This window comes from Trachymyrmex septentrionalis, unplaced genomic scaffold (genome assembly GCF_001594115.1).
Source record: "Trachymyrmex septentrionalis isolate Tsep2-gDNA-1 unplaced genomic scaffold, Tsep1.0 scaffold27, whole genome shotgun sequence".
In the NCBI taxonomy this organism is placed as follows: domain Eukaryota; kingdom Metazoa; phylum Arthropoda; class Insecta; order Hymenoptera; family Formicidae; genus Trachymyrmex; species Trachymyrmex septentrionalis.
Window position 1 is genome coordinate 379,979 of NW_017305430.1, and position 13,622 is coordinate 393,600.

The following is a 13,622-nucleotide window of genomic DNA, read 5'->3' on the forward strand; positions in this document are numbered from 1 at the left end:
TTGCCCTTGTTAAAGTGTGCGTGTTTCGTATGGATTAAGAAAAGTGTTTATATAAAGAAGAAAATAATGAAACTGAATTAAATTAAAAAGGCTTGTTATAAATATAGGATAATTAAAAAGATATTTAAATTTATTGTAGAATAATCATCAACTGAGATCATACAATGGTTTTATTTCGTACAGTATTTTATGAATATAACATATATAAAACTGGCACAGAAATCTTTGATAAGAAAAAGTTAGATGAGATTTCGACGAAAAAGTACTGGGTACTTTCTTTCTAACAACATGATATTTCATCCAAAAATAGACTGTCTGTTGTTTTTTATCAACAGAATTGTAATCAATTTTTAAAAGATCCAGATTCTTTAAATTTCCATTATATATTTTACATTTAAAAGAAATATGCAAAGAATGAAATATTCTTTCCTATATTAAATCAGAAAATATTATTCTATATATGAATTTTTTATATTTCTTCCACCTTTTCATGTTTTCTTATTATTATATATACTCTGTTTTCATAAAGTTTTCTCTAGTATTTAATTTCAACAGTCCATCTTCATAAATTATAGAACAAAATTTTCGTCCATATCAAAATAAATGTAAATGTTTCTAAAATATTATCGCGCCAATACGGAAAAGATGCTATCTCATTGACGTTAAACGTATAATATTTGCCTATCAACTGTATTTACTATAGATCTCGATGCATTTGTCTTATAGAATTAATAATGTACCGTCAGCTACGCTATAGAGAGCGTCACTTGTGCTTTATCCAGCCAAGTAATGGTACGTATTTCACGTGAACACATGGCGTACTTTCGTGCGGATACACATCAGTGCTCCAACCACTGACATACTGCAATATCGCATGATCGTTTAGGCTTTGCCCAACGGAGAGTCCGGGTATCCATGATCGTGTCGACATGCAAAATGGAGACATGAGTTAATATTCAAAGCCTCCGTGCTGACCTTATCATGGACACCCGAATATTTACTGGGACTCTAGTAATGTTGCCGATCTACGCATTGATTACTGTGTACTTATGTACTATCCTGAATTTAACACAACTGGCGGAAAATTCAATCGTAAAATAGAACAATAGCATAAAACGAATGTAGAAATAAATTCAGTCGTTTTAAGTTCTCATTCATTATTGAAAGAAAAGTGCATTATTAAATGGATGCATAATATGTAAATTAATTGTAATTTATTGTATATAATATTATTTTATACTCTATTTCAAATTTTTAAGAAATTCTAGGCAAAGCAATTATAGAATTTAAATGACAATTTAAATTATAATCAGAATGACAAGAATTTATTTCAATATTTATATTAAAATACATGTCAATAAGTATAAAACACAGCGGGAAAAAGAGGAAGAGGGTGTTATTTATTAAGCCCTCTGGGATAAATCCCCTCGAGCGCAAAAATTTAGCAGAATATTACATGATAATCCAGCTCATATTGCATCAATGCAACACAAATGTACTTTCATAATATCGTAACGTTATATTGTAGCGCAATATTATACAATAAAATATAACATAATTTATAACACACACACACGCGCGCGCGCGCGCGCACACATATATATATAACATATAGAAATGTGATAGAGAGAGAAAAAACTGATTTGCAAGTCCCTTTTTGTAAATATCCGTCGCTATTTGACATGCTGCTTATTATTCCAATCAAAAAATTGAGACGACTCGACGCTAAAGCTCCAAAATTATAACTCGAAACTTGTGCATTTGGATAATACTATTAGAGTGACATTAAAATTGCATGTTTGTATCTTAAAAAGCGGCGAAAAAAATATGCTCGCTATTGGGAACGTTAATGGTTGTTACACATGGGATTCGGGATGACAGAATTTCCATCCGCGCTGAAACGGAAGTAAAAGTTTCACCACGTTTCCACCGTGAAAAAGCGCTATCGGGGGAAATGTTGGCCGGTCGCGTTCGGCTGATTACTACTGGCAGCTTAAAAGCGATGATACATGCAAACGTAAATCAAACGATGAAGTATTTTCAATGCACGGGTCCCCAATTCGGTCGCGTTAAGTCGCGTCGAATAACGGTAGGAAAATCTCTCACGATATTTACTTCCATTTTGTCGCGACGCGGTAAACCAGTTAAAAGTTTTGAATCGTGGCAAATTTACGCGCAAATCGGGTGCGCGTTCCATATAAACAAATGTTGGATTTACTTTAGCGTTTATACTGTAAATCTGTATTTTTCACTCGACGGATGGGGTGAAATATGAAATTTGCCTGCTAATATGTTGTTTTTCCAATTATTACAGATTTCTATTTTATTGTATATTTTTATTCAAATGAAAGTAAAAGATACAACAAAACAAAGTTCTCTCAAGTTCTTTGGGCTCTTTGTCTCAATGTAAACATTTAATGATATATTTTTAGAAATTACATTTAAATTATTTTTAGATATTATGTGACAATAAGCTATTTCGACAATATTATTGATAATAATATTTAAAAAACTTAATAACGAATATAAATTTTGGTAGTTAATTCACACAACTTATTCGTATAGCAGACACACAAATATTTTTATACCGAAATAAATTTTATTGAAATCATTAGATACAGAAGATATTTTTTAAATATCTTCTAAATATTTTACAAATATTTATAATGGAGATATTTTGATTAAAATGCTATTTTTAAGTAAACGCAAACTATTAACTTTAATAAAGATACAAGTCTATCAGTATTCCAAAAATATTTCCGAGAATATTTGTATCAATTATCTTTCTAGGATAAGAATTCATGTCGGTATTTTCCAACATTGCTTCATCGCGTAAAAATAACGCCCGTCACGACCGCGGATCGATATAGCTAGCGAAATAAAAATACGAGCAATTTTCAAAATTACCAATAACACTTTCGTGTAAAAAGTTCATGCACCGTTGACATACTTTGAAAACGCGGCTGACATATTCGTCTGTATCAATTGGATCACTGATAGTATGATTAGTTTCGTCTATACGCAGCATTATACTTTTCGTGAAACAAAAATTCTACCCATGATACTTCATTGTCTGCAGCCTGTACATAGTGTACATTTACACATAGCACGCGTTACGTAAAAGTAATCAAGTTTACCATTATCAACATCAACAATCACTCTTAATACACACGATAATTTTCTGATCCTGTGTCGTGGCCTAGATTAATTTTCATCACTTTTACAAACATACAAAGTAATAGTTATTATATATTTAGAATTTTTACACACCTATACTTTATTTGTAAGGAATGTATTTAAAAAATTACATATAACTGTTACAACTAATTATTTGATACTCCTAGTTTTTCAAGGGAAAGAAATGCGCAGAACACGAATGATCTGTATACTTACTTTTAAAATAAATTTTTAAAATTTATGTTATAATTAAGCAATTTATTTTTCAAGACTATATCTATATGTCTCTAAAAGGACCTTTTATGTAACTTTCTGTATATATAATTCTTTAAAAAAAATATCTTTCTTCGTTTTTATATTAATTTTATATGTTATATTCTCTGATGCTCACATAATATAAAACTAACGATTGCCTCCTCTCTCTCCCTCGTGTAATTTAAGAACAGCTACGGTATATATATGTACCGCAATCAATAATATGCAATACAGAAGAAGATAAATACAAGAACAAATATACATTTCTCGGATATCGATGAGCATTCGTGTCTTCTGAGGCGAATAGAGTCCGCACGTATCGTCTATGGCTTTTTAAGTGTACTCCGAAAGTTTTATGCATTTTCTTCGTATTCGTCGAGCGATTCCGTTCGCATTACTTGTTTCCTTATAATTCATATTCCTGTTGCCTTTAGTCGAACTAGCCACGTTGCTCGAGTTCTTGTGTTACTTGCATTCTCGGAGTATTCCCAAGTAGAGATAGTTTCGATTCTTGGTGTTTGTGGCTACCAGAGAAGTACAAATGAACGAGAGAAGATACAAAAGGATATATTTATAAGAATAGAAATTGAATAATGTAGAAATACATTTTTTATTTAATAAGATGAATATTGATATCAAAATGACTGATGTTCAAAGTTACATCCTAATTTTTAATTAACTTTTTATTTGGGATTTAATTAAATTTATGTTTCAACGATTCTACGAAATTCTATTCGCTCGTGAAATAATATAATATCGAAAATTATCAAAGATAATATTGGAATTATTCTACAAAAATTTAATGATGTTAAAGAACGATTTAAAATGTATTAAATATAATTTGTTGAATCGAACTAGTAGGACTTTAAATATTTTAGAGACAAAATTATTTTTATTTATCTTTGTAAACGTAGAAATTTCTTCAAAATCAATTCGCGGTGTTATAATTTTATGATATGTTAATGATATGTTATTATTTTGTTATTAATTAATCCATTAAATGTAATATAATGTTAATATTAGTCATACCCATAATTGATACAATCAATTATATGGCTATCAATTATATGATAATTAACAGTTTAGAAATACAGGACACCAATAGGGATCCTTCTTTTCTAAGCTCTCATCATTATGTCGCTGGAACTTTTCCACATACCGCTGAGAAAAAAACCTTGGAGAAATCGAAGGGTCTGCTATATATTCGTAATTGGATTGACAAGTGGAGACGCGAGTAAATCTTTAAGCCCATCGCAACATCTCTAAGAGCACTGTAGATTTCGTGCTTGATTCTGCACTCCTTGCACGCCCTGCCACAGTTTCTGCCCGTGACACACTGTGCCGTACGTCCTGGAGGATAAGGAGACAGAGAGACGAGAGAGAGAGAGAGAGAGAGAGAGAGAGAGAGAGAGAGAAAAACAGAGAAGGGATAGGGGGAGAAAGGGAGGAGAGAGAGAGAAAGAGAGAGGTTTCCCTTATCACACACACATGTACATGTACGTGCGTGTGCGTACGCCCTCCCGAACGAACGTGTGTCGACGTCCTCCCCCGGGGGGTGAGTGTGTGCGCGCGTCGGTGTACATCTCTATGTGTGTATGTGTTCGTGGACCCTCTGCCCTCTTCCATCGTCACAGGGGGTGGATCGGAAGCGCGCATGCTCCTACGGCCGAGAATCTCCCCAGTCAGGGTAAATCTGCCACCGAAACAAGACGTGGTGCGTGCCGTCATGCTATATACAATGTCGCGTACGCGAACGATCGTGACAATTTCTTAAAAAAGTAACGCGAGGGTGACAGCTCGCGAGCCGAGAGATCGGCATGGAGATTCGCGGCGAGTGGAATTTCATATTAATCATCAAAACGTAGCCGGCGCGGAGGCAGAGGACCAGAAAGAAAGACGGGAAAAGAAAAAAAAAGGGGGGGACTGAGACGGAAGAACAGTTTCAGCCGATGAATTATTAATTGTGATCACAGAAAAAGGGACTATGACGTGGATTGCAACGGAAACAGTTATGCGGTGAACGTTTCTGCGACTGGACCGCTGGCTGCGCGATCTCGAGCGATCTCGAGAGCGACGGAACGGAAACGAGCAGTGCTTACGGAAGTTACACTTTCGAGTTGACTGGCGCGCGATCGATCGGTCGCTCCGTATCGATCACCGGTGCTTTGTCGCTGCTCTAAAAGACTCGAGAACAAAGCCGAAGAGAGAAAGAGAAGTGAGCCAATCGTGTCTCGCTATGTGTCTCGCGACTTCACGGCAATCGTCGATTCTTGGGACGTTGCGGACAGCGCGCGATCGCGCGACAGAGGCTGGGACCGCCCCATGAAGGGACTCCCTGATTCGCAGTTAAAAAAAAAAAATCTTTGAAATCGTCACGCGACACTACAAATCGCCGAGTTCCTCCAGGACACTTACTACGCGATTCTTTCAGCGACAGGAAGATTTAAATCGTCGAGAAGAGCGAAGACTTTAGCGAAGACTCCGCGGAAGCGGAGCGGATATAGGTGAAAAGTTTCGCAACACGCGGCACGCCGCTCGTCGAAAGTTTCGCCATAATCATTTCCGTGCACGTTATCGCCTACGTGGAAAGACGACTACAGGGGATAGACGACACACCAAAGTGCGGATAATAGTGCAGCGCGCATATATATATGTATATATATACGTGTCACCTCTTGCGGGAAATCTGGCGCATAGACCGTCGATCGTAGCGATTTCATCCCTGCCTCCGAGCGGATTGAAATCTCAAACTAATCGTGACTACCAGTTATCTCGTTCCAACCGCGCGGCATACGGATGTGGGAAAACGTGTGTTAATCGGCGTAAAAGCCAGAACGAGTTGACGTGATAACCCGACCCGATGTTGTCTGGTGGGGTATATCAGTGAGTGGATGGTGATTGTTAGCTATCTCGTAAAGAGGATGTGAATCGTTTTAGTATCAAAGTGTAAGCATCTCCTAAAACAGTCGCGGAAATGGCTCTGAGATGGCAAGCGAGGCTCTCAATTGCTGCCATACTCTTCATGTGCACGGAAGGTAATTATTTTCCCGCTCTCTAATTGAACCTGCATGAACCGTGTCTGAAATGGAAAAATGGGATGGCATTCACGGCGTTAGAGGACCGTTAGGAAAATCGTGAAAAAGTACTTTGAAGCGAAGAAGAAATGAGACAAAGTATCGTGAAATTGCTATTAATGTGCTCTTGTTTAAGTCGGTCGAATATTTTCAGCGTTTCCTCGCAGTTTCCAGTGTGCAATATCTCGCACCGCGTTATTTAGCAAAACGTTATTATATAGCTCAATTTTTTTCGCTGAACTTTTTTGAAAGTTCCAAAAATATTAAAGCTGCATTGATACGTTTCTGCCTGTTTCTATCAATACAGATTAACTTTAATCTCGGTTTAATTCACTTTTTATCTTTCTCTAATTCCAGGAATTAGGAACAGGTAAATTAAACCAAGATTAAAATTAATCTGCATTGATAGAAATGAACATTAAACTTTTATTCAAACACACTTTTCGTATTCTTTATTGACTTTTTCGTAAAAAGAAAAATTTACCATTTCGTTTTGCGAATAATTACTTAGAAACTCTTGTCAGCAATCGTTATTAATTGCAATATCTACAAAATCCATTTATACAATCAATATTGTAGGAGAGAATGGAAATGATGATAATAAGAGATGAGGAATAGGCTTTTAGTAGAAGAGGCATACACGCATACGAAACAGCGAAGTGGTACCTTATACCACAGATAAAATCTCATTTACTGCCGTCTGCGATAATTAAGATTCAGTTTAATTACGTTAATTGCAACGCGACGTTCACTGTTCGAAGTGGAAGAGAGATATACCACTGCTGTTCTAGTCAAAGAGAAAGCGAGGTACGAGAAAGAAACGTAGAGATTTATGGCTCATGTTTGCGCTTCGTAAACGCAGAGGAAGTCGATTGTTTGCTGTTTGCCTGCGATATTCATACAATTCCTTCACCGCGTATGGTCGACGTAAACTGAAAAAGGAAGGTGATTTATAATTTGAGCTTTCAATTGCAGATGAGCATCTAGAAATGAAGAAATTTGCGAGAAAATATACACAACTTTTCTGAAACTATAGATATATTTTGTAAAAGTCATCAACATAATACATATTTAAATGAAATTGACAAGGACAGGTATGGAATTGACGGAATGAAATGAAATGACGGAAGTGTCCCTCTCCAATTTTGACGAGCTTAATGTGTTGTCTAAACCAAAATAAGAGACACGTATTAGTGTGTGCGCGCGCGCGCGTATGTGTGTGTGTGTGTTTTGTGGTGTGTGTGTGTGTGTGTGTGTGTGTGTGTGTGTGTGTGTGTGTGTGTGTGTGTGTGTGTGTGCGTGCGTGTGTAATAATCGATTTTTTTCCTTTGAAGTGAATATAGTCGAAACTATAAAAGATGGAAAACAATTTTTAAATAAAGCCGAAAAAAATGGTTTTAAGAGTAATTTATAATAACGATAAACACAATTAAAATTTTTATTTTTTTTAATATATTCTCATTACTTCATATCTTTTTTAAATTTCAAAATTGGTTATGACTAAATTAAAGATCATTTGAATATGAATTCAATTATCTATGATAAAATTATTTTCCAAGATATCGTTATCGAGATTTCATTTACAAACGCTTTTATACGTGTATTTCGTACTCGTTCATGCGCTCGATTCTTCATGCAGCACATTTTACTCGTATTTTTCTGTAATAGGAGATGATGATGGAAGTAAAAACTTTTCGAAAAAATTCTGCGTATGTGTAATCAAAATTTTCGTGTCTCTTATTTTAATCTAGTCAACAATATATTGAAAATCCATCAAAATCAAAAAACACATTTCCGTGTCTTTCTTTATGAGTGAAAAAATATTTTCAATACGAATGAAACAAAATTTTCAATTTATACTATATACTAATTTTAATTTTTTCTAAAATATTTCTTTTTAAAAGCCATTGTAGTTGTATATTTAACAGGGACTTAAAATGAAAAATATTTTATAGAAACAAAATCTTGAATTTGAAAAATTTCATGTAAAAATAAAATTGCTCCGTATTTTTATATCGTCAATAATTCGTTTGATTAAATGAAATAGAATCACAAATATTCACAAATATTAAACGAAATTAATTAAACATTTACAAATATTAAACAAAATAGAAATTCGTGAAAAACGAGAATAATGTATAATGTGATAATAATAAGAAGTTAAACGCAAACTTGAGATAATAAATTGTTAGAATAAAATATAGAATTTTTTATAAAATAAGATAAAGAAGAGAGCATAATACATTGTTTAAATTTATGAAAATACATGAATATACACCTACAGCTATATGCATTATATTATGTGTTAATCGCTTAATGGGGATGAGATGTATTATTAATCAAACTCAATGCTTTAATGAGATGCTTTAATACCTCTTTGAATTAAATAAGTGCAAAAGATGAAATTTGTGCATATCGAACAGAAAATATTCAATTACATATTATTATTATTGAGGTACACACATATAACCGCGTTTGTAATAAAGAGAAGTAAAACTAGTTCAAACATTTATATATTATGAAGTTTATGATACGCGCGATACATATACTATGCAATGAATCGAGAAAATAATTAAAAATACATATATACATAACAAACATGTTTTCAAACGGAAACTTTGACATAAAATATGAATGTTTATACAATTATTTCAAGTTGCATGGTTATATAGTTGTTTCTAACATTTAATAGATTGTTGAATGTAGAAAGATAATTAGAGCTTGCTAGATGAAGCGGCGGAAGTAATAAAAGTATGGTTTTCGTCGTTTCGCCGATTAATTAAAATGATTAATGAATTATTTTGTGAAGGTAGAAAGACATGGCTGATTTGTAATATAAATGAAGATAATAGGATAGCATCATGTATTATGAAAGACATGAATTATTAGAACTGTATGCAGCTCTAAAAATATAACACAAGATTTTCGCTTTGCAAGAAAATACTAGATTTAAAAAAAGCTTTTCATTTATGAAACTTTTAATCTAGATTTTTAAAAAACAGCTTTTAATCTATAAAACTAAAAATTTGCACCTAAAAATAAAAAAAATTATTAAAATCTCTCATTTTTTCTTTCATTTCTTCGATAATTAAAATTGAATACCAAACCCTTTCTTTAAATATATTATAAATTCCAAAAATTTCTTTTTAGAAAATATAAAACAGTAAAAATAAAAAAGTATTTTAAAGTAATCTTTATTTTATCACTTCTTCAGATATATTAAATATACATAGTATATATTATATTAATATTTAATTTACATTTATTTAACTAATTAACTTTTTTCATTTCACTACTTCACTTATTAACAAACAGAAGCAAATGATTGCCGCAGGAATTCAACGTAGACGTTAATAAACTAATTAACATGCCACACGACGTTTATCGCGCGCGAGAAATATCGAGATCACGTACTATATCCCACGCCCGCCAACTTGTCGTGGCGCAAGGGTGGTCGTAGGGAATAACGGAATAGTACTTGGCGGCGTGAAAGGAGTTACTCAATTGAATCCACGGTATCGGACGATAAAATGGTACAGCTAATGGAATTACCGGAGCGTGCTTGCATGCGTGCGACGCAAATTTATCGCATACATTATTCATAACTCGGCCCAAGTCGGCCAGTGCCGGCGCCGATGGTGCTCGTGCACCTAGTAAAACGTTTCTCCTTCTGAATATATATGTGCGTGTATCGATTTGGTAGATGAGAGATTGCGCGTGATATCGATTGGCGATGTTACACGGCTGCATAATAAAAAGCCGACCGAAGAGGCCTTCAAGCGAGTTCTATTCGTTAGATTCGTTGTCGTCGTCGTCGTGCCGTTATATTTCATAGCCTTGCTTCACACCTCGTTTGCGCCATTGTCGTTCTAGACGAACAACTTTCGCAATTTCATTCGGCGCCACGGACTGCGACAAGGACTTCGCGCGCGAACTTGGTCCAGGTAAATTAAACGCTTGTCTCCGCGTGATGCCTAACTCGGTGATCTTCAGCTGCCCAAGGGCCTTAGAAATTCAAGCAATTATCGTCGCTCGCTCCGGGTGAGATGATAAAAAGCGCTAGTCGCTGGGGGAAAAGTAGCGTGGTTGAAATAGGCTGTGATTGAAATAGGCGAGGAGTGGAATGTTGGAAGTTTTTTAGAGTATGGGCAGAGATTAAAAGTGGTAGTATAATTTCGCTCCGATTTTTCGATAGATGTGACAGATGGATATTTCTACTGCGCGAATAAATATAGAAACGTCAGAAACCATTTCCATATGTTTACAGTAGATATATAGTGTGTTCGAAATCGACAATGGTATACCGATTTTGGAATATATCTGGTTTGGGACAATAGTTCATAAACTATATATGTCTGGTGTATTTTTACTCCCTTTTCAAATATTCATTTATCGCGCATTCGCAAATATTAACATCAGCCATGACAGAAGTAACAGCGTTTTAGATACGCATCGTGTTCCATATCTTCCATTATACAAACATGTATGGCTATGAATTTATTCGAATCGATTTTTTTCACAAAAATATCACATACGTACAGCGCTAAAGGTACAAATAATAAAAGAAATTCTGATTTTTATGACAAGTTTTTACTAATTTTTGTTACACTAAATATTTTTTGTATAAATTACAAAACGTTATTCTTGTCTAATTTGCTTCTAATTTATTTCCAAAATAAATTTAAATGTCTTATAAATTTTATTATATAATTCTAACTTCAGAATTCTATTTCTAATTACAAAAAATATTTAATATATGTAAAAAAACTACACTAGATTTTTGTTGAAATAAAAAACTTGGAAACTGAAATATGTTAATCTAAAAAATTCATAAAAATATTCAAATTTGTTTTTACATTCTGTTGCATATTTTGCCATTACAACATATCAAATCCGTCGTGTTTTAAAGTTTAATAATTTTTCTTGTATATAAAGCGTCAAATTTGCACTTTCGTTACACAATCTTGGAACTTTCTCCTCACGGTTCTAAATGGGCTAAAACATGCTAATTGGCTAAGACGCTGCGAGATAGTCATCGTCGACGAAGGTGCTTCACGTTGGATCTCGCGTTATTATGGGATCAAGTCAAGTTAATCTTCTGGAAACGCACCTATGGTTTAACAGATTTATACCCAGCAAATATTTTAGGAGACTTTCATATTTTCACGAAAAAATTGCTAAAAATAGGTTCCAAGTAGAAAGACTGCAAAAATGCCGTAAAAAGTATGTAAAAATAAAAAACCTTGCGCGCGTCTTAATTTTTAGAGTCACAATATTTTAGTTAAAGACGTTTTTAAAAAAAAAATATCAAAAATTTATTACTTAGTAAAGAAAATTTGCAAAAATTTATACCTTGATTTTTCTGAAATTTCGATGTTTTTGCTATACACTGGAAAAAGAGTCTGGTTGCATTCATTAGAGTTCTGGTGAAAAATAGATAAATCAGAATGTTCTGAATCTATCATATTTCTAATTGAAATAATCAGAATTCTAATTGATAAAATCAGAATTTTCTGATTCATCCATTTTCAATCAGATTCTCAGCATAATAACTGTATACGTAAATTTTTATTTTTATTTATATCTTTAAAAAGTTTTACACAATTTTCTATTTATTTCTCTTAAATAGTAAAAGGTATTTGCATTTCATTTAAGAAACAGTATAATAGAAATCAAGCTTATAGCTTTTAATACTGGGATATTCAGAATGATACCATTTCCTGCTTCATTCCTTGCGAAACTCTTGCGCTGATTCTGAACTTTCATCGTTGTTAGCTAAATGCATACCAAGAGTCTCCACAAAAATGTTTGCATTATCATTTTCACGGAGCTTTACGAAGCTTACAAAAACTTTCCGACATTTTTAGAGTCAGCAGATAGCTTAGATAAACTTTTGAATATTTCTTGCAGTTCTCTTTCCATTTTTCTTTCTTTTTCCTATTTCAATGCACTATTCCAAAGTAGAACGCGCTTTATTATAAGCATTCTTGGAATATTTGCTTATTCCACTCTCATAACTTAGGTACATCTTGTGTAAGTTAAAAACAATTCAGGACATGTGGACGTTACCAAAATACAACATATTTTATCAAGAATATGAAATAAAATGGAAATATCGCCGATGCATAAGTGACATTTGATATCACAGTTTATCGAAGACTTTAATTGCGTCAGTAGATACGCTGATTCGTTCAATTAAAGTTATCGGATTAATAACAAATTTGCGCGGCTATCACAGAAAAATGTAAGATAACGTATTAACTCGATATTACAACGCTAAAGTTAATAAGAGTGCATTTCACGCACGTAACGATCATTTCTTAAGAAAGATCCAGAAATTATATGTGTGTTTTATCGGTTATTTTTTAAAATAAGTATTGCATTTTTCTAACTGCTTTTACAAATTCAAGAATACATTTCTACAGTTGAAGTATAAACGATAATGTAGTCCAAACCGGTCGACTTTATGCCAATATTTGCTTTACATACAAGTTTTATACTTTGTATGCATAAAACAATCTCGGTTTCAACTAGGGATTACATGAATAAACAATGTTGAGTTCTTAGAATTAAGTTTAGATTGAAGGATTAGTTAGAAAATTTGTACGTATGCATGCGTTATTGATGTAGTAGTGTAATGTGTCAACCACAGGGAAATCGTATATGATCAGTTCTACTGAATCAATAAAACAGACGACTTTAAGATCCCCTTAACTCTTAGTTATACGATGATTTTCTAGTCCTTTACTACACACGATGATCATTCGTGTCCGAAATTAATTTTCATCGCTTTAATAAATGTACAAAAATTATTAAATGACTCTTATATATATTTTAACATCTTTAAAAAGTATTTCCAAGGTTGTGTATTTAAACAAATTATATATAAATGTTATAACTGATTATTTGATAGTCCTAATTTTTCGAAAAAAAGAAATATTGCTGGACCCAATCGTGTATGCTAAGAGTTAATATTCGATAAAAACAAAGATAAAATAATACATCATACACATCATGCGTGTAACGGAACGCACACCAAATTTACAGAATAAAGTTTACAATTTAAACTGAGCGGTAATAATACGCTATAATAATGTACGCTATAACCAACAAGAG

The 13,622-nt window shown here is 33.4% G+C and overlaps 1 protein-coding gene across 1 annotated transcript in view; it reads left to right on the forward strand.

The window, feature by feature from the left end:
- Positions 1-6,347: 6,347 nt before the first annotated feature.
- The window catches only part of LOC108749189 (cell adhesion molecule 2-like), a 41,266-nt gene continuing 33,991 nt past the window's right edge, over positions 6,348-13,622 (forward strand). The window contains exon 1 of the mRNA XM_018487736.1: positions 6,348-6,467. Within this exon, the coding sequence (XP_018343238.1) occupies positions 6,407-6,467 (61 nt within the window). The 5' untranslated portion in view covers positions 6,348-6,406. The remainder of the gene's footprint in view (positions 6,468-13,622) is intronic.